General features: G+C 39.5%; 2 protein-coding genes across 2 annotated transcripts; one reads left to right on the top strand and one right to left on the bottom strand.

The window, feature by feature from the left end:
- Nucleotides 1–4134: 4134 nt before the first annotated feature.
- On the top strand, nucleotides 4135–14757 carry LOC307123969 (serine/threonine-protein kinase SIK2-like). Its single transcript, XM_079812854.1, has 13 exons — nucleotides 4135–4452; nucleotides 4668–4719; nucleotides 4815–4967; nucleotides 5164–5280; nucleotides 6083–6146; nucleotides 6233–6394; nucleotides 6849–6973; nucleotides 7085–7208; nucleotides 7344–7567; nucleotides 11475–11838; nucleotides 11980–12252; nucleotides 12339–12546; nucleotides 13766–14757. The coding sequence occupies exons 3-13, from the start codon at nucleotides 4830–4832 to the stop codon at nucleotides 14106–14108; spliced, it is 2142 nt and encodes a 713-aa protein (XP_079668980.1). The 5' UTR covers nucleotides 4135–4452; nucleotides 4668–4719; nucleotides 4815–4829; the 3' UTR covers nucleotides 14109–14757.
- Nucleotides 14758–15119: 362 nt separating this feature from the next.
- Nucleotides 15120–18278, bottom strand: cryaa (crystallin, alpha A). Its single transcript, XM_079812901.1, has 3 exons — nucleotides 17883–18278; nucleotides 17133–17255; nucleotides 15120–16060 (listed from the first exon to the last, which is right to left on the bottom strand). The coding sequence occupies exons 1-3, from the start codon at nucleotides 18078–18080 to the stop codon at nucleotides 15854–15856; spliced, it is 528 nt and encodes a 175-aa protein (XP_079669027.1). The 5' UTR covers nucleotides 18081–18278; the 3' UTR covers nucleotides 15120–15853.
- Between the last annotated feature and the right edge of the window lie 700 nt (nucleotides 18279–18978).

The following is an 18978-nucleotide window of genomic DNA, read 5'->3' as shown; positions in this document are numbered from 1 at the left end:
AACTTTATGAATCAGCGAGAATAGTTTTTGTGCGCAAAAAAACCCTAAATAACGCCTTACATAGTGATGACGATTTCAAAACAAGGCATCATGAAGCTTCGAAGCGTTATGAATCAGCGAGTCGAATCAGCGGTTTGAATCGCCAAATTTCAGCAGTTTGACGGTTTGACACGCGATCCAAATCATGATTCGGCTCACTGATTCATAACGCTTCGATGTCAGGGTTGGTGTAGGGATGAGGCGAGGACTCAAAGATGCAGATAAATGGGCTTTTTAATGATAATAATAAAACAAAAAACAAGACAAAACAAAACTACCCCGAGGGGGAAAGACTTGACTTGACTTGACTTGACTTGACTTGACTTGACTTGACTTGACTTGACTTGACTTGACTTGACTTGACTTGACTTGACTTGACTTGACTTGACTTGACTTGACTTGACTTGACTTGACTTGACTTGACTTGACTTGACTTGACTTGACTTGACTTGACTTGACTTGACTTGACTTGACTTGACTTGACTTGACTTGACTTGACTTGACTTGACTTGACTTGACTTGAGCAGGGAAACATGAGGTACATTCGACTACGATTCCGCACTGGACTGCAAACACAAGGAGATTAAATAGGGAACAAACAAAAGAGGGTAATGTGGGAAGACAGGTGGGGCAAATGAACCAATAATCAGGAAACAAGGTGGGCGGGGTTAGACAATGGACACGAGCACATGGCACAAAGAAACACTTAACAAGACGTGCTCACACCAAACATGACATGAACATGCAGCTAATGAGAACTCATCAGCTGCATGTTCACACAAAACATGACAACAAAAGCACGTAGCCAGTGAAAAACACCAACCACGTGCTACACAACATAAGACAAAACATAACATGAAAGCACACGGCCGATGAAAACATGAACCGTGTGCTACACAGAACACAACACACTGACAGAAGAGCACACACTCACAAGACAGAGCGCACGAGAACGAGCAAATGCTCACTCCGTGTGCTCGTGACAGAAAACAAACACGCGGAGCATGAATGTCCGAATCCCAACACAAAACTGAAACCCAAACTAGACTGAAGTGCTGGGATCCGAACACCACGCCCCGCACACAAAACACAAGGACAGAAGAGCACGCAGCTCGAGCATGCTCAAAGCTGCGCGCTCACACAAGACAAGACAAACAATACAGGAGTGTCAGGGCTCTGTCACAAACCAAGAGTAAACTACACAGAAGTTACAGAACCCTGACATTTGAAGCTTCATGATGCCTTGTTTTGAAATCGCCATCACTATGTAAGTCGTTATTTAGGGTTTTTTTGCGCACAAAAACTATCTGACATAATCACTTCTGATTGGCTATTGCATTCAAGAAATCAACAAATATGTTTGGGATTGGCTACATTACTCAATGCTGCAAAAGAAACCTTTGAGTGCTGGATAGCTTGCCAAATCTGTTTTGCCAATATGCTATTAAGGAGAACTGATCCTAGACCAGCAGTTTTGTATAAAAGTATTTTTATTGTTTTTTGATATTTTATTTTTTTATTCTGGCCCCGCGGTAGTCCAGCAGCATTACAGGCCTCTAATTTGAGGTCTTATTGTATCTTAAGGTAATATGGCTTCTTGGCAATTAAACCCTAGTCCAACAATTATTGTAAGACTACTTACATTATTTTTCGCTGTAAGCCAGTAAGAAAGCATCTGTAAGAAGAGATAATGAGACGTGATAAACCTGAACAGTGTTTAATTTTAGTCATCCTTGAGCACAACATGACTTGTTCATTGGTGGACACCCAAACACTTTTCTACTTGCGTCAAATTTTTCCTGCCCCTGTGAGGTGTGTCACACCCATTGCCAAGCAATAGTCCACCCAGTAAATCCCAAATGCATTCTCTCAAATGTGTGTGTGGTATTACTGCGTTCACTCATGCAAGCAGATTTACTTGAATTACTTGTTTTTATGTATTATGAAACAATGGAAAAGTTGTAATTAACATAAGTTAATAAAGCTAGTTGATGATGATCAGCAATAAAGAAAGGAAATAGTTTGATATGAATGTTTGAGTGTGTGTGTGTGTGTGTGTGTATATACACACACACACACACACACACACACACACACACAGTGCTAGACTTTCAAATGTATTAAATCTCACTTTGCTGTTGTCTTTGCTGTTATCAACTAAATAAGCAGCTGTTTGTGTCAAAACTGTGACCCACAAGATTTAATTTTAAAGAATGACCTTTGATTTTAATTATTTTATTGATTATAGCACATAGTCAGAATATATTAGTTAATTGTAGTATAAATTATAAAGGATTTAGTAAATTAATTTAAATAGGACAAAAACAAGAATTGTTTTATGTTTCACTATATTTCAATTATTTTATTGCTGTTTCTCACATGCTACAGTATAAAGTGCATTGTATATTCCACAGGTTTGTGTCACTGCAAAGTTAAAATACTTTACATGTATTAAGCATACACTTCGTCCATGATGTATTGCCTAAAAACACTAATAGTGTGTGTGTGTGTGTGTGTGTGTGTGTGTGTGTGTGTGTGTGTGTGTGTGTGTGTGTGTGTGTGTGTGTGTGTGTGTGTGTGTGTGTGTGTGTGTGTGTGTGTGTGTGTGTGTGTGTGTGTGTGTGTGTGTGTGTGTGTGTGTGTGTGTGTGTGTGTGTGTGTGTGTGTGTGTGTGTGTGTGTGTGTGTGTGTGTGTGTGTGTGTGTGTGTGTGTGTGTGTGTGTTTTGGCCATTATCCTTAAATATAGAATCTCCCATATTCTAAATTAACCTCAGGTGATGTGTGTCCTCATATGGCCATGCTGCAAGTAAATGCCTGTATATGGGTGTGTGACTGTAGCAGCTTCCCTATAATTCATGCTTGGCTGTATTGTGTAGTGTTTCTTAACCAGTGGGTCAGAAATGAGTTGTAAGTCTGCTATTGTGTTACAGACAGCAGGGGGGAAATGCTAAATGCAAATAATGAAATGCAACTAACCATATATTGTGCATAGATAAGACAGCAAGAAACTTTGTTTTCTGTGTTAGTATGGTATTGTTTATACATTTACAAAATTGTCAATTTTAATAACCATATAAAAAATCATTTTGTTGGGCATGTGCTCATGGTAATAGTACTAAATTTCAATGTTTGGTTTAAGGACATAGTGCTGTTATTGCACGCAACTGTTTAAAGTCAAATTTGAGTCCTCAAGCAAAGATGAGAAACACTGATCTTTTGCGGTGGCTAATTGAACATATACACAATTATGCATATCTGCAGCACCAAACTTGCACTTATGGAGCACTATATAATGCAAACTATACAAAAAATAAGTATACTTTTTTTTAAGTATACTTAAGTAAAATTTAAGTATCAATGACTACTATTTCAATACTACCGACTAAATTGGCCCACTTTCAATGCATAATAGTATAGTGTAACAGTAGTAAACTTTGAGTACACTTTGTTTGTAAACTTTGAACTTCTAGGTATACAACTATACTTACTGTATTATAGTTTACTAGATAAATACTTTTAGCATATTTTTATTTTATGATGATAGTACACTTTGAAGTATACTCTCAGTAAACTACTATTTATTATATATTATTTTTGCACTAAGTATACTATATGTTTCTATTTAATTATATATATATATATATATATATATATATATATATATATATATATATATATATATATATATATATATATATATATATATATATATATATATATACTTGAAATATACATTTAACTGTACTTTAAGTACATTTGTTTTCACTTTGTCAGAAAAGAGTTGTGGTGATGTTATTAATATCATACACTCCAATAACCTTTTTAAGATCATAGGTTATGGCTTGTGAGCAACAGTGTAGATTTTATGACCAAAAAACTGACATATAGGCTGCTTGTAATAAAAAAGTGTAATTTAAGTATATTTCTAAGATGTATGAGAAGTACATAAAAAGTAGACTGAAAAAAACGTATTTTTTTGCAAGGGCTTCTGGTATCATGATGTACTCTGAGACTGAAACAGGATTAAACAGGACAGATTGGGGAGTAGGCTAATTGTACTGTCTAAACTGAATCGCCTTTGAAAACACTTCCCTAGGAGGGACGCTAGCGTTACACCCCGTTAATCGATGTGACTGTCTGGAAACTTGCAATCCAGTTTACACTCGTGCTGTGCCAAGTTGCTGGGCAACATGAAATTTCGTATCAGCTCTCTGACGCAAAAGTGACGTTAATAAAATAAGAATGAGTTTGCAATGGTATGTTTGCATGAGGCGGAGGCTGAACCGATCCTACTGACTTCGTCGCCCGAACTCTGTGGGGAATGGATGTCCGAAACCTGTAGCTTAGCTACTGGTAGTTGGAGATGTGACAGCCCAGCGCGAGACGACTAACGTTACTCTAACGGACAACACGTGAGATAAACAACTAAATGATTGGATTAATTTACTGTTTTAATAATAATAAATGTTTAATAATAATAAATAAATGTTTACTGACTTTATTGGTTATTTTATTTAATGGATTAAGCCTGACGCTCCAAGAGGCAATGAATCACGTTTTTCTTTCTGTCTTTTTGTCATTATTTACGCATGAAATGGACATTTTAAAATCTCATTTGTCCGTTTAGGTCTGACAGTGCTCTATGCGCTTGTGGATGACGCACGTGGTACAGGTCAAATGTATGTATAGCCTACTTTTTATTTTTAGTATGTAAAGCGTGTATTACATATATGAAATGATGTGACAGTTTACCTGATCTTGATCAATGTTTCAGCCCTCCTTTATCACAATGGTGATTTTGTCGGAGGAGAAGGCAGCGAGGCCGTCCGGGAGACCACAAGTGGGTTTCTACGAGATCATCAAGACATTAGGCAAAGGAAACTTTGCTGTGGTTAAACTAGCTAGACACAAAGTCACCAAAACAGAGGTATGTTGTGTTTTTTGTTATTATAGCCTACTCACCCGCAATGTACAATTACATTACTTGGCATACATTAGGTTAAATATAAATGGAATTATTGCTAATTATATTATGTTAAAATGCATTTTTATTTTTTATCACGCGTTTACATCTGGGCACTTCCTTTACTAAACAAACGTATTCTCTGGTTGTACTTTAACAGGTTGCCATAAAAATCATTGATAAAACTCGACTGGATGAATCTGATTTAGAGAAGATTAAGCGGGAGGTTCAGATCATGAAGCTTTTGAAGCACCCATACATAATCAAGCTTTACCAGGTGTGTGTGTGTGTGTGTGTGTGTGTGTGTGTGTGTGTGTGTGTGTGTGTGTGTGTGGGTGTGTGTGTGGGCTTGTGTTATTCAGTCATTATGGTTGATTGCTCATATAATGTATATTTATGTATAAGGCACACAAAGTTTTAATAGACTTTTTTTCAATAAAACCCCTATTGATCCATGTTCACTTGAAATTAGAGTTCAATATTTCTTATATTACCCTAAATCTCAACCCCTGATATCATCTGATAACTAAGAAGACTAGAATCTGTATCTGTGGAGTCTGGACTTTCCACTTCACTAGTTTAGTTTTTAGAAAGCCAGTTTACAGTGAGTTTATTCTAATGCACCATGATTTTCCCATGGCTGCTACTTCCTCTCTGTACTATTCTCTCAGGAGTAGATGGAAGGGGGAAAATAATGACCTCACAATGGAAAGGTTGTGATACAACTGCTTTCTCAATAATTATTTAATATTGGTGTTGCAATGTCATGGTAAGAAAGCAAAACAGAATAAAAACAATGAGCCATGTTCTAGAAAAATAAAAGTAAAGCGTTGAAAATGAAATTAGACTGAAAATTCACATAATTTGATTTTGAAATATCACTTTTGGGCATTTAGCCTTTTTAATCAAGCAGGATTCTAATTTGTGTTCCCCTGAGAAGCAGCTCTTTTGTGTAACTACCCATTGTGCCAATAAGATCACTTTATTTATAAAGATTATATCAAATGAAAAATGCAATTAATGATTTTTTTTTATTGACTGCTTGTCATTAGTATGAAGAATTCGTTTGTGTCATGTAGGTTATGGAGACCAAAGACATGCTGTATATTGTGACAGAGTATGCCAAAAATGGAGAGATGTTTGGTGAGCCTAAAGATAATCTTTGAATTATTTTCAAATCTGCCTCTCATGCTGGTAACTAATACTGCTATTATATTTCTCTTTCAAAGATTATCTAACCTCAGTTGGCCATCTAAGTGAAGCAGAAGCTCGTAGTAAGTTCTGGCAACTCCTTGATGCTGTAGAATATTGTCACAAGCATCACATTGTACACAGAGACTTGAAAGCAGAAAATTTACTCCTGGACAGTAACATGAATATAAAACTGGCAGGTAAGAAGGATCATGTAGTCTACCTTTATTTTCACTCATTTAAAAAAAAAAAGTAAATTTCTCAAGTGCCATTTTTATTACTATTATTATTAAAATGTGAAATTCCATTATAAAAATGTCCATCCATTCTCCAAACTGCTTAACCTTTGTAAGGTTGAGTCGTAAAAAAGTATTACATTTAAAAACTAAGACCATCAAACAAAAAGTAAATTAATCCATTGCCATATTTATTGTGTAAAAATAATTACAAACTAAAAAATGTTTTGAGCTGTGGCGTCATTTGCAACCATATCATGGAAAAGCATGTTTGAGGTGAAATATGAGATTAGTGGAAAGTACTTAAAAATACAGTAGATTATCCCAGTTTATCCCAAAAATAGAGACTTTATTGTTACTAAATGTGCCCATATTTAGATACATCTAATGTCTAATGTATCTCTTTGTATTTCTTCAGACTTTGGTTTTGGGAACTTCTATCTGCCTGGTAAATCTTTGTCAACCTGGTGTGGGAGTCCTCCCTATGCTGCCCCAGAAGTCTTTGAGGGGAAGGAATATGAGGGACCACCCTTGGATATTTGGGTAAGATCTTCATCTTTTGCATAACTGTTGTGACCCTTTGCAAATTTCCAGAATGTTCTCTTTGACATTTAAGGAAACATCTGAAATGTGCCTCCTTACTCTGCTTCTTAGAGTCTGGGAGTATTGTTGTATGTATTGGTTTGTGGCACACTACCTTTTGATGGCACCACTCTCCTTGCCTTAAGAAGAAGAGTCACTGATGGACGCTTCAGAGTGCCCTTCTTCATGTCACAGGGTATGCCTCAATATAGAAGGTTCCTCCTATATACAGAGAGGCCCTGAAACAATGTTTTTATGCATACATACAGTATATAGTTCCAACACCATGTCTTTTACTTATTTTATTATTACTGTTTCTGTCATTCCACAGACTGTGAAAACCTTATACGGAGGATGTTGGCTGTTGACCCTGCCAAGAGATTCAGTGTGACACAAATCAAACGGCATCGTTGGATGCAGGCTGATCCCTCTGCTATATGCCATTCCTCTTTTCCCTTTTTCTGCCTTGAGACTCATCTCCAACAAGGGACTTACAATGAAGAAGTTCTGAGTACTATGCAGACAGTGGGCGTTGACAGGAAGAGAACCATAGAGGTGAGAGAGCTCAGAGATCAGGGTCTGTGTGGGAAAAAGACAAAGGAATAGTTCACCCTAAAAAGAAAATTATGTCATTATTTACTCACCCTCATGTCACTCTGCGGAACACAAAGAAGATATATTGAGGATTGCTGGTAACCAAATGGAAGTACTATTGACTTTTATTATATGGTGTAAAAAAACACGCAGAGGCATTTCTCAAAATTGTTTTTTATGTTCCACAGTTATACAGGTTTGAAATGACATGAGTAAATTATGAAAGAATTGACTATTCCTTTAAGTCTAAATCAGGGGTCTCCAACCCTGCTCCAGGAAAGGTCGGGTGCATCTCAATCAGCTTCCTAGGTCATGAATCAGTATATCATGTACATGAATTCGGATATTGTAAGGACAATAAAGAACGCTGGCAATGTCAATGTCCTCATTGTATGATATTGTTTTTTAATGTTATTTAAAGGTCTCTCAGTGGCTTACATTATTGTCAGTTTAGTGTTAGTGATTAATTTACTGCAAAACAAAAGATAACGTCTATGCTTTCATGTCCGAAAACGTCTCAGGTTACGCAACCTATGTTCTCTGAGTAGGGAATGAGACGCTGCGTCACTTTATGACGTAATGGGAACGCCCTCTGGGTGTGCCGATTGTCTGAAGCCCTTATAGAATCACGGCAATTCATTGGCTGATGGCGCAAGCGCCGCCCACTATACTGGCGCGCGCGCGCCATCTGCTCCTCAGATTTCTCTGCCGAAAAGGAAGGCCTGTCAGCAGCACGAGGAGCTTGGCAGCGCACGCAGCGTCTCGTTCCCTACTCAGAGAACATAGGTAAGTAACCTGAGACGTTATTTTTCATAGGTTCACTCGACGCTGCGTCACTTTATGATGTAATGGGAACGATATACCAAACACGCCAAGCTAAAGCGCTGCCATATCTGGCTCAAAGAATACCAGATAACCTGCATGGCCAGGTTAAGCAGATAAAACATGCGAACCCGGAGCCATGTCGAGATCCAAGCGATAGAACCTCACAAAAGTGTGCAGGGAGGACCAACCTGCCGCTACACAAATTTCCTCCAGAAGAGCCCCTCTAAAAAGCGCTTGAGAGGAAGCCAAACTTCTGGTAGAATGCGCCCTAATGCTAAGAGGTGAAGGTATACCACGCACCTCATAAGCCAGCGAAATAGCCTCCATCCCCCAATGGGAAATCCTTTGCTTCGATGCGGCAAGCCCGCGGCATCCAGCACCGAAGCACACCAAGAGCTGGTTAGATTTCCTCCAACCGTCAGACCGGTCTACATAGCACTTCAATGCTCGAACAGGGCAGAGCAAATGAAGCTTCTCGTCCTCCTCCGAGTCTAAAGGAGGGTGGGTGAAAAGAGTGAAGGATGATAACCTGAGAGCGGAAGGAAGTGGACAAAACCTTGGGCACATAACCTGGCCTAGGTCTTAAAGTAACCTTGACTAGGCCAGGAGTAAAATCCATACAGGTCCCATTAACAGAGAGAGCCTGTAGGTCGCCCACTCGCTTCAGGGAGGATAATGCTAGCAAAAGAGCAACCTTCAGAGTCAGAATCCGCTCTGGGCTGACACCAAGGGCTCAAAGGGAGCTTTTATTAGACCCTCAAGGACAACTGAGAGGTCCCAAGAAGGAATACCAGGGGGGTGTGCTGGCCTCAGGCGCCTAACCCCTCGCTTAAAAGACGAAACCAGTCTATGCTTGCCTAGAGGAACTTCGTCCAACTCCCTAGGAGCAGCGATAGCTGTAACATAAACCCTAAGGGTGGTAGCCGCTGCTCCAGCGGCAAACTTTTCCTGCAGGAACTCCAGAACTGGACCCACCAGGCAGTTAACTGGGTCCACCACATGGGAAGAGCACCATGACTCAAAGACCCTCCACTTGGAGGAATAGAGCCTCCTAGTGGAGGGAGCTCTAGCACTCGCAATGGTCTCCTGAACATCGGCAGGAAGACCAGTATCCAGCGCTACTGGCCCTTGATGGGCCATACCCACAACTTCCAAATTTCTGGGTGAGGATGCCAAATCCTGCCCTGAAGCTGGGACAATAGGTCCTCTCTGATCGGGATCTCCCAGGGGGGAGAACCCAGGAAGAGAACCATCTCCGAGAACCAAGCCTGGGACAGCCAGAGTGGAGCCACAAGCAGGAGGCTGACTCCACTCTCTCTCACCCTGCACAGAACCGCCGGAATCAGTTTGATGGGCGGGAACGCATAGAGTTTCAGATTGGGCCATGGATGCGCAAACGCGTCTATCCCCTATGAGGCTGGGGAACTCAGAGAGAACCAGAGTCGGCACTGGGATGACTCCTTCGAGGCAAAAAGGTCCACCTTCGCTTTTCCGAACACCTCCCAAATCTGAGATACAGTTTGAGGGTTCAGCATCCATCCTCCCGACCTGAGCTTCTGCCTCGACAGGTAAACCACTGCAAGGTTCAAGACTCCGGGTACATGGACTGCTCTCAGGGACAGAAGTTTGTCCTGAGCCCACAGGAGGAGACGGCGCACAAGCCTGTCCAGGGTGCGTGACCGTGATCCCCCTTGGCGATTCACATGAGACACCACCGCCATGTTGTCCGTCCTGACAATGACATGATGTCCCATGAGGGAGGGGAAAAAGTGCTGAAGGGCCAGGGACACAGCTCTCATCTCTAGGCAGTTCATGTGCCAAGAGAGAACTTCCCCTTCCCAGACCCTGCATGCCGGTCTGCCCTCGAATACCGCACCCCAGCCGGTTAGAGAGATGTCCGTCGTGACCATTTGGCAACGGAAAACAGCCCCCATACTGACCCCCTTCCGAAGAGAGATAGGGTCCCGCCATACTGATAGGGCGCGGAAGCAGCCGCGTGACACCTTCAATAGGCGAAGGGCCGATCCTGTTGACCGAGCCCTTGAGCGTTTCATCCGCCAAAGGAAGGGTCTCATGTGGAGCAGTCCCAGGGTGTGAAAACCCCAAATATTTAACACACTTACTGTGGGGGTCGTCGTTCGCGATGAAGCGAGTGCACGGCGGCGGGTAACGAAGAAAATCCATGGCACTTCACCGCAAGGAGAACAATGTTCCACTATCCGCAGTCACTGAAGTGCTGGTGATAAAAGTCGAATGAAATCCAAGATATTTGGGCCAGAAAAACCGAAACCGAAGGGCATGAAATGGCCGCTTCGTGAAGGCAGAGAAATCTGAGGAGCAGATGGCGCGCGCTCGCCATTATAGTGAGGCGACGTCAGAGCATCGGGGTGGCGCTTGCGCCATCAGCCAATGAATTGGCGTGATTCTATAAGGGCTTCAGACAATCGGCACACCCAGAGGGCGTTCCCATTACGTCATAAAGTGACGCAGCGTCGAGTGAACCTATGAAAGAGAACATTATTTTTGTCTTACATTTCATAATGAACTCAGACAAGCTCAGTACCAACTCATTTTCCGTCAGTTTATTGTGTTGCAAAGGATTGTGGGTGATTTAAGGCCACAAAGATTACATGTGATGCGTCCTTCAAAACAGGCCACTTACTTAGAAATGGAATATCCTCTTGAAAATTCTAAGTCCTAAATGTTACTGGCTGCATTTCGATATGTAATGCTTTAGTACCAGTCTGATTTTTGTGAAGTCAGACTCATAGACCTTGATAGGCTTGGCTTTGTCCTGCGTGCATACACATTAATTGGACTAAAATACCCTGGCATTGTGCATTTGCTCTAAAGACAAATGTGATGTGATACAAGTATTTAATTCTTCAAATATTGGGTTACACATTCATTGTGTCATGTGTACGGGGACAGAAAGATGAAGACTGTAGCTCGACACTATACAGTAGCTTGATTATAATGTATACGCATGTAAATCTACTTACCGTGCATCACTTTATTGACTAAAACATGCCTCTATATTCAGTCTCTTCAGAACAGTAGCTTCAACCACTTTTCTGCTATCTACTGCCTGCTGTTAGAAAGAGTGATGAAGCGTCAAGCACTGCAACAAAACAAACTGGGAACTGAGTGGCTGAAAGTGCCGGGTCACAACCCTCCAGCAACAGTGCTGCCTCTGGAGGAAGATCTTGGCACACTAGAGTACACATGCTCTGTTTCTGCTACCTGCCAGCTGGAGACTACAGCATATCAAGAGTCACAGCCTGGGGATATAAAAAAGGAGGAGGAGGACAATCATTCCACAATCAATACTTCTATGAGATCTAGAAAATCACAGAGACACACTCCCTCAAATGCATGTGCCTCCCAGAACTTTTCCTGCTTACCAAGTAAGTTTGAAGGAATATCTATAGATATTTCATTCATTATGATTAATCCATATATAGTGGCTAAAAGTACTGAGACACATTTATATTAAAGTGTTGCAGAGTGTGTCTCTATTTATTAGTATTCCCTATCCCTTGTTTCAGGTATAGTCATAGATCGTGTAGATGGTGCCACCTCAAACAGCTGTCTCAGGTCCGGTCCCTCTGCTTCTACTAGTTCTTCTTTCACCACCCTCTGCACCCCATTAGAGATGGGCACTGACACCAATGGCCGCATGACTCAGGGATTGCATCCGTGTTCACAGATATTACTAGGGATTTCTGGCACTCACTCATCCAACCTTGGGCAACAGAGTTGTCTGCCCTTACCCAGCTTTCAGGAGGGAAGGAGATCCTCAGATACCTCTCTTATACAAGGTCAGGGAAACAGTACACTGTGCACAGATTCTATCATTGTAACAGTAAACAAAATGAATGAAACAATATTTCCACCTTTTTTTTAGGTGTGAAGGCTTTCCCAACTCATTTGAGAAAGAATGTCTATATTAAGCGCCAGCTGAGTTGGAATAAACTCAAGGAGCCTGTGCGACACACATGGATCCTAGATGACAGTCTCCAAAGCGGTAGTACATCAGCGGTTTTAACAAGCCTTCCATATTCTCCAGTGGAGCTTCACAATGGTGTCCAAAAGAATGTTTTACTAAATAAAAGGTGAAAATAATTCAGTGATTAATGATTTACCCTTGTAAAAAAAAAAAAAATCTTTAACACTTGAGTACACTTTTAAAATGTGGACTTTGTAATGTCAAATTAAAAGTTTTACTTTAAAGCACATTTTAATCATTACGTTTTAATAATTGTTTGTCATGCTTTAAAGAATTAAGGCCCGTTCACACCAAGAACGATAACTATAAAGATAACTATATTAGTGTCCACACCAGCGGATTATATCGTTCTGTTTATTCTAAGCGGATGCTTGTCTGTCACTTTAAATGCTCAAGCTTGTTACAGCGGATTGGATTCTGATAGCTGTCAATGTTTTTATCGTTCATCACATGGAGAAAAAAAAGTGATTCCAACATATCTTTATAGCTGTGGTGTGAACTCTGCTATTCTTTAATATTGAGAACGATTTTTAGCACTATATCTTTTCGTTATCTTTATAGTTATCGTCCTTGGTGTGAACGGGCCTTTACACTTATGTGTTGACTAACATATTAAAGCACCTGTAAAATACTTGATTCTCATTTTAACTGTAGTGTGTTATTCAATATTACATTTGAAGCTAATATATTTTAATTGCACTGAATTGCACTGAACTTTATCATTAGCAATGTGTAATTACAAATACATTTAAATGCATGACATATACAAGTTTCATTAGAAATTTAAATTATATTTTAGTTTACCGTAAATGCTTTTCAGTACATTCAGCAGTACACTTATATTTCCAAGACGGTAGAAGTTATTATAAAAAGATATAACGATGTTCTTAAGTGGGTCAAAAAGCACTCTTAAATGGATAGTTCACCCAAAAATGAAAATTCTGTCATCATTTACTCACCCTCAAGTTGTTCCAAACCTGTATACATGTCTTTGTTCTGCTGAACACAAAGGAAGATATTTGGAAGAATGTTTGTAACCAAGCAGATCTCAGCAGCCATTGACTTAATATAATACTATGGTAGTCAACAATAATGCATTTTCATTTAATTGGGAATATGAAATGAAGTGTCCAAAAACATCACACTCAGTTTGCACTTAAGTATTATTTTAAAGTACATTACTTCTGTAACAATTAATTGGCTATACTTATACTCTGCCTTTCTTTTTCACAAGTGTACTTTTAGCCATTAAATTAACACATTTATTTGTAAATTTCAAACAGCTGAAATCAAATACCTATAGCCTCTGTATTTTTGTGTTTTAGGATGGGTTACTTTCAATGTCATCAAAGCCAGCAGCAGCTTCTCCCAGTGGCCTCTACGTCGTATGTTCAACTGAAAAAAACTGCAGGCCGGGATTCACAGAGCTTTTTCACTTCACCTCTTCCCCCGCAGCATCGGAAGAATCCCATCAGTCATCAGTCGCAGAACCCTCTGCTGCCACCGCAGTCAGCTTCTCGGCACTCTTGGTTTTCTCTCTCCTCTTCTTCCTCCATTGTGGAACCAGCCACAAAGCTTTTTGAGACTCAACTGCAGATTAGTCCACAATCTCAGTCTCTGCCTCAGGCTGGAATTCACATTGGCATTGTATTACCTTCAGTGAAGTGATACTGATTTTATCCATTATTAATAACATATAGTTTAGTATTTGCCGCAGTGGAGTAGTGCTTGAGAGTTTAAGAGTGGGCGACCTGACTTGACCTGACTAATATATCAATTCTCTAGATCTGGTTTAGCTAGATATGGGTTTATATAGAGGCAAATCATTTTATTGAGACATCATAATGCATAATAATTTTTTCATGATTGTAGTTGCTTAGTTAATGTCCAGAAAGTGGTATATATATATATTGATTATATATCAATTAAACATTTTACTAAGATGGATGGCTTGTTGTTTTGTATTATAATTTATTTTCTTACCAAAAATGATTAATAATTAAAGACTACTTTAGCTGTGGTTCATACTGTGATTGGTTTAGTTAGAACATGACCTTTATTATGCAGAGATTCAGGGGGCATTGTTGTTTTTAATGGTGGAATACTAATTCATGCATGAGGTTATGAGTTTACTAATACATCGGTCTGTAATGTCTTCATTTTTTGAAACAAAATAATTTTCAAGTGTTTTTATCACTTGCTTCTTTTAAAAAGTATTTTTTTTTAATCCCATGCTTGCAATATTTGCCTGCAAATACCAGTCCATAAGAAAGTGATAACTTGTGGTGGTATCTAAATAAACCTCCAGTTACCATTTACAGGTTACCATACTTGTTCTTGTTCTATATTTAATTATTTAGTCTACTGTCAACACAGTTTTACACTTAAACATATTTAGCCCCAATTGAAGGAAAACACTTATCAGTAGCTCTTATGACAAAAGAGCAGATGGCAAAACGTTTTAGAAAGAGAAATTATATTTTGGATTGTTTTCAGATACTATAGTTCTCACCAGTTCATTAAGAATCTGTCTTTTTTGTAGTTATATGCATCATTCAACTTCTCCACAATAATATAATTCTAAATTGGCTAGTCATAAGCTAGACATTTAATTACTATGATGTATGGTGTGGCTTGCATTGTATTACATGGCATAAAAAAGACAAACATAGTATGCCTAATGGTTAATATTACAACTTTATTTTTTTAATTATTTTTTTAGTAGACCCCTGAGGAGTCTGTAATCAGCAGAACATGGCTAAAACCTACAAGACAGAAAAGAGTCAATGACAAGAGAGGTCTAGAAAAGAGGTCTTGACACAGGTAAGAAAGGATGCGGAAGTCTGACTGGTGCCAGTGATGGAATCTCTCACAGATCAGAAATCTTCAAACAGAGCAATTTTAAACCAAGCTCTCCACCTCCCCTTGACAATCTTTCTCGGAGTATTTAGTTCTCCATTTGATCCTATACAGTAAAGAATGCGTTTAAATAATATTACTCTCATAATAGATCACCAGGATGACAATGACTGCTTGTCATTTACCATCTGACTAGAGAGGAGGATAGAGGTTTGAGTGAAGAAACCTTACAATCTTTCACCTCAGTCTGTAAGACCCCCAGCCAATCATCCTGATCCATTCCCTGTGTGAGTAGCATGTAATGAAAAATTGAAAACAATCATAGTGGATTATGGAGATTTTTAGCTAGTGTAGTCTAATGAAAGAAGGTATTAGGCCAGATAAACACTAACACCCTTTGAGGTGGAAGTGGGAGGAAGGTCTTGTTTAATGATAAACAAATCAAGGATTTGCTTAAATCCACCTTTAAATGCCCTCTTAAATTAAAGCCAAGACCCCCCTGTGAGCCCCACTCACACCTCCATACCACCACCTGGCTGTGGGGTGTGGCCCGTCTAGGAGGAGGAGCCTGAGTTGGTCTTTTCCTCGCGGGTAACAGGGATGGTGCGGTCTCCACGGCCAGCATCTATGCCAGCAGTCTTGGGTCCACAGAGAGTGAGCATGCCATCAGCAGTCAGTGTGCAGGTGATGGAAGACTGCTCCACGTTGGAAGGTAGACGGTAGCGACGGTGGAACTCACGGGAGACATAGCCGTGGTCATCCTGAGAAGCCAACCACCAGAAACGGAGAAAAAATTAGGAAAAGGCCACGTATCCATAAATCCATCATGCACAGATATTATTAACACTTTACCTCATTAGAGATGACCTGAGCAAACGCGTATTTCAATGTGGTCTAAAGTATATCTAAAGTAGGCCTATGTATAGTATGATATACTAAAGTATATCAAAGTAATCCATCAAGAGGTAGACATATATTGCAACTGTTCAGCTCTGAAGAAAGCCTTTTTTCATTTATTCGAATGTTTCACCTAAATCGGTCTGAATCTTACATATCGGTTTACATTATCTGTTACTATCTTGATTACATTAGTGTATATTTGAGCCAATATAATGTAATACTGTACTTTAGCATCTGCTGTTTATAAGGTAAGAGAGAACAACAGCTTTAGGGTCAAGGCATTTTAGCGCACACTCCACCAGTAAAGCCTTGAAAAGATTACCCACAAGCCCTTTACTGGCTTTTATGACTCCAAATAGGGTGGCAGACTATGACGCAGAAGTGACGTCAATCTGAAACAAACATTCTGAGAGATCTGCTCACTTTTTCCTCATCTGTGCCTCCCTTAAGGCTACTAAAACATGAATAAACCCACCATGCTGAAAAAGGGGCTATGGGGATGGGAAGACGGAGATAAAAATAGAAAAGCAACTGAAAAGAAAAACGTAACTGGGAAAAGGAGGAGAAGCTTTAAATGAATTATCTGAAATAATCTTAAAGAGTTCTTATTTATATATACAGTACATATTATATACATATTTATCACATATATACAACTTTCTCAAAAGTACAACTTGCTCCCTTACTTTCAAATCTTTTGTTTTGCTTAAAACCATGGTACTTTGCTTGAACAACTGGTCCTACATTTAAATATATGCAGTCTAGTATGACTGATTTATACTATTAACTTTCTCACACTGAAAAATTCTGAAAAATCAGCACTGATAAGAACATTTGAATGGATAATTGAATTGAATTGCAAGTTTCCAATTGCTAACCTCTCTTCAGAGAAGAATACATTACCTGTACTGTCGTAATGAGCCGTGACCTCACCTGTCTTTCTCCATGCTTGCCCTGGATCTCCACATAGTCATCTGTCACCTTGACACTGAGCTCATCGGGAGAGAAGTGTTTCACATCCAGGTACACTGTGAATTTGTCTCTGTCAGATCTCACCTGAAAAAAATGGTCAAGCAGTGGAGTTACATTGATGTGGTTTCAATTGTAGTTTCACAAGTTCACACTTACAATCAGATTAAAGAGTAAAGAGTATGTATATTTGGCATGCTGTCCGAGGGAGGGCTCCAAGCTCAGAATTTGACCCGAACCAAGGTATTTTACATATATTTTGAATTATGCATTATATCATGCTTTTGGGTTGAAGGAAATGTCCGGAAAAGGTACTAGTAATTTTCTGCTAGGACATCATCTTTTTCTTACAGCGCTGTAGTCATCAGTTTTGTTAATTTCAAAATATTAGCCTGATTCTGTTTTGTCTTCAGTCAAAGTTTGTGCATATTTCCAGAGATTGTTTTCATTTGGCTAATTTTATATTGGTCTTATTTTAATACCTGGGGTCTGTAAGGAAAAACACTATTTTCTGGAAAGAAGTTTCACATCCACCATGTACATCTCTTTGAAGTGATACTAATTGCAACAACAACAAAATAATAAAAATAATAATAATAATAATAAGAAGACTGTATTGATTAAATAATAACCAAAACCTGTATTGGGCTTTAGCATCAACAGTGTCATTATAAAATTCAAAATCTTCTCTATTTGCAATAAAGCAATTCATACCTCAGAGATGCCTGAGTTGGAGGAATCCAGGAAGTTGCGGAAGAGTGGGTGTCGATAGTAAGGGCTGATAGTTGAGGCAGTGAAGGGGAAGAGGTCATAGTCGAACAGACCTTCTCCAAAGAACTGATCGAAGAGACGGGGTAGAGCGGGGTAGCCCATGGTGCGTCTGAACCAGGGGTGTTGAATGGCAATATCCATAATGTCAGGTTTGGAAACTCTCAACTTCGATTAGCTAAACGTCGACTGGCAGATCTTGGCAATTTAAGCCTGTCTGTGACTGTTTTCACCTGATGTTGAGGAAATTTTAGAAGGAGAAGAAATTAACTGAAGGAGAGTACGACTAGGCTGATAGAGGCTGGTACAGTAGACAAAGATCCCCAAATTATGTGTGCCGTCCTCAGTGGAGAAAGCCCCCTGGTTATATACCTGTGCTTCAGAAAGAGGGGCTTACAAGTGGATCTCTCTGGAATGGCATTATCTCATGGTGGGAACAGTGTTGTCAGCAGAATCAGTGGGGTGCACACTGACCTGAAAATGACAGTCTAGCCCTGAATGGCTCCCGGCTGTACCCCATGGTGACCAGCTATCACCGGAAAATAAGAGCCTGCCAAAACAAACCAGACCATACAGATGACGTAGAGTGGCTGCAGAACTTTACTAATGGTGTGTTATGGCCTCTTGGTTCACCAGGCCTGACTACTTTAAATGTACAGGTCTTCATAGGCTTATTTCATTCTCAAAATTGAAAAAGTTCATTTTAAAAGTTGTTTGTCTGCAAAATTAAATGGACATCAGCGCTAAAATTTCCTCTTTGGCACCATGTTACAACAGCATACAAATAGCATAACATCCTGAATCGTGCACTATAATTAGTAAAGAGAGGGATTAGTGCAGGGAATGTAGTGAATGACTGCAATTCCCATGCTCTGCAGAATGAAAATATAAACATCAGTATCACATACATATTTTTAAACCTTTAAAGCCTTAAATATAAAAAATATTTTTTAAATAGAACAGTTTATTGGACCATCAGACAAAATATATATACATTTTAATATTTTTTAAAGTATATTTAATACATGCTCTTTTATGGGTC

The sequence above is a fragment of the Gobio gobio genome (genome assembly GCF_949357685.1).
Source record: "Gobio gobio genome assembly, chromosome: 3".
Classification (NCBI taxonomy): domain Eukaryota; kingdom Metazoa; phylum Chordata; class Actinopteri; order Cypriniformes; family Gobionidae; genus Gobio; species Gobio gobio.
The sequence above is the reverse complement of the archived record's forward strand: the minus strand, read 5'-3'. Positions and strand labels throughout refer to the sequence as shown.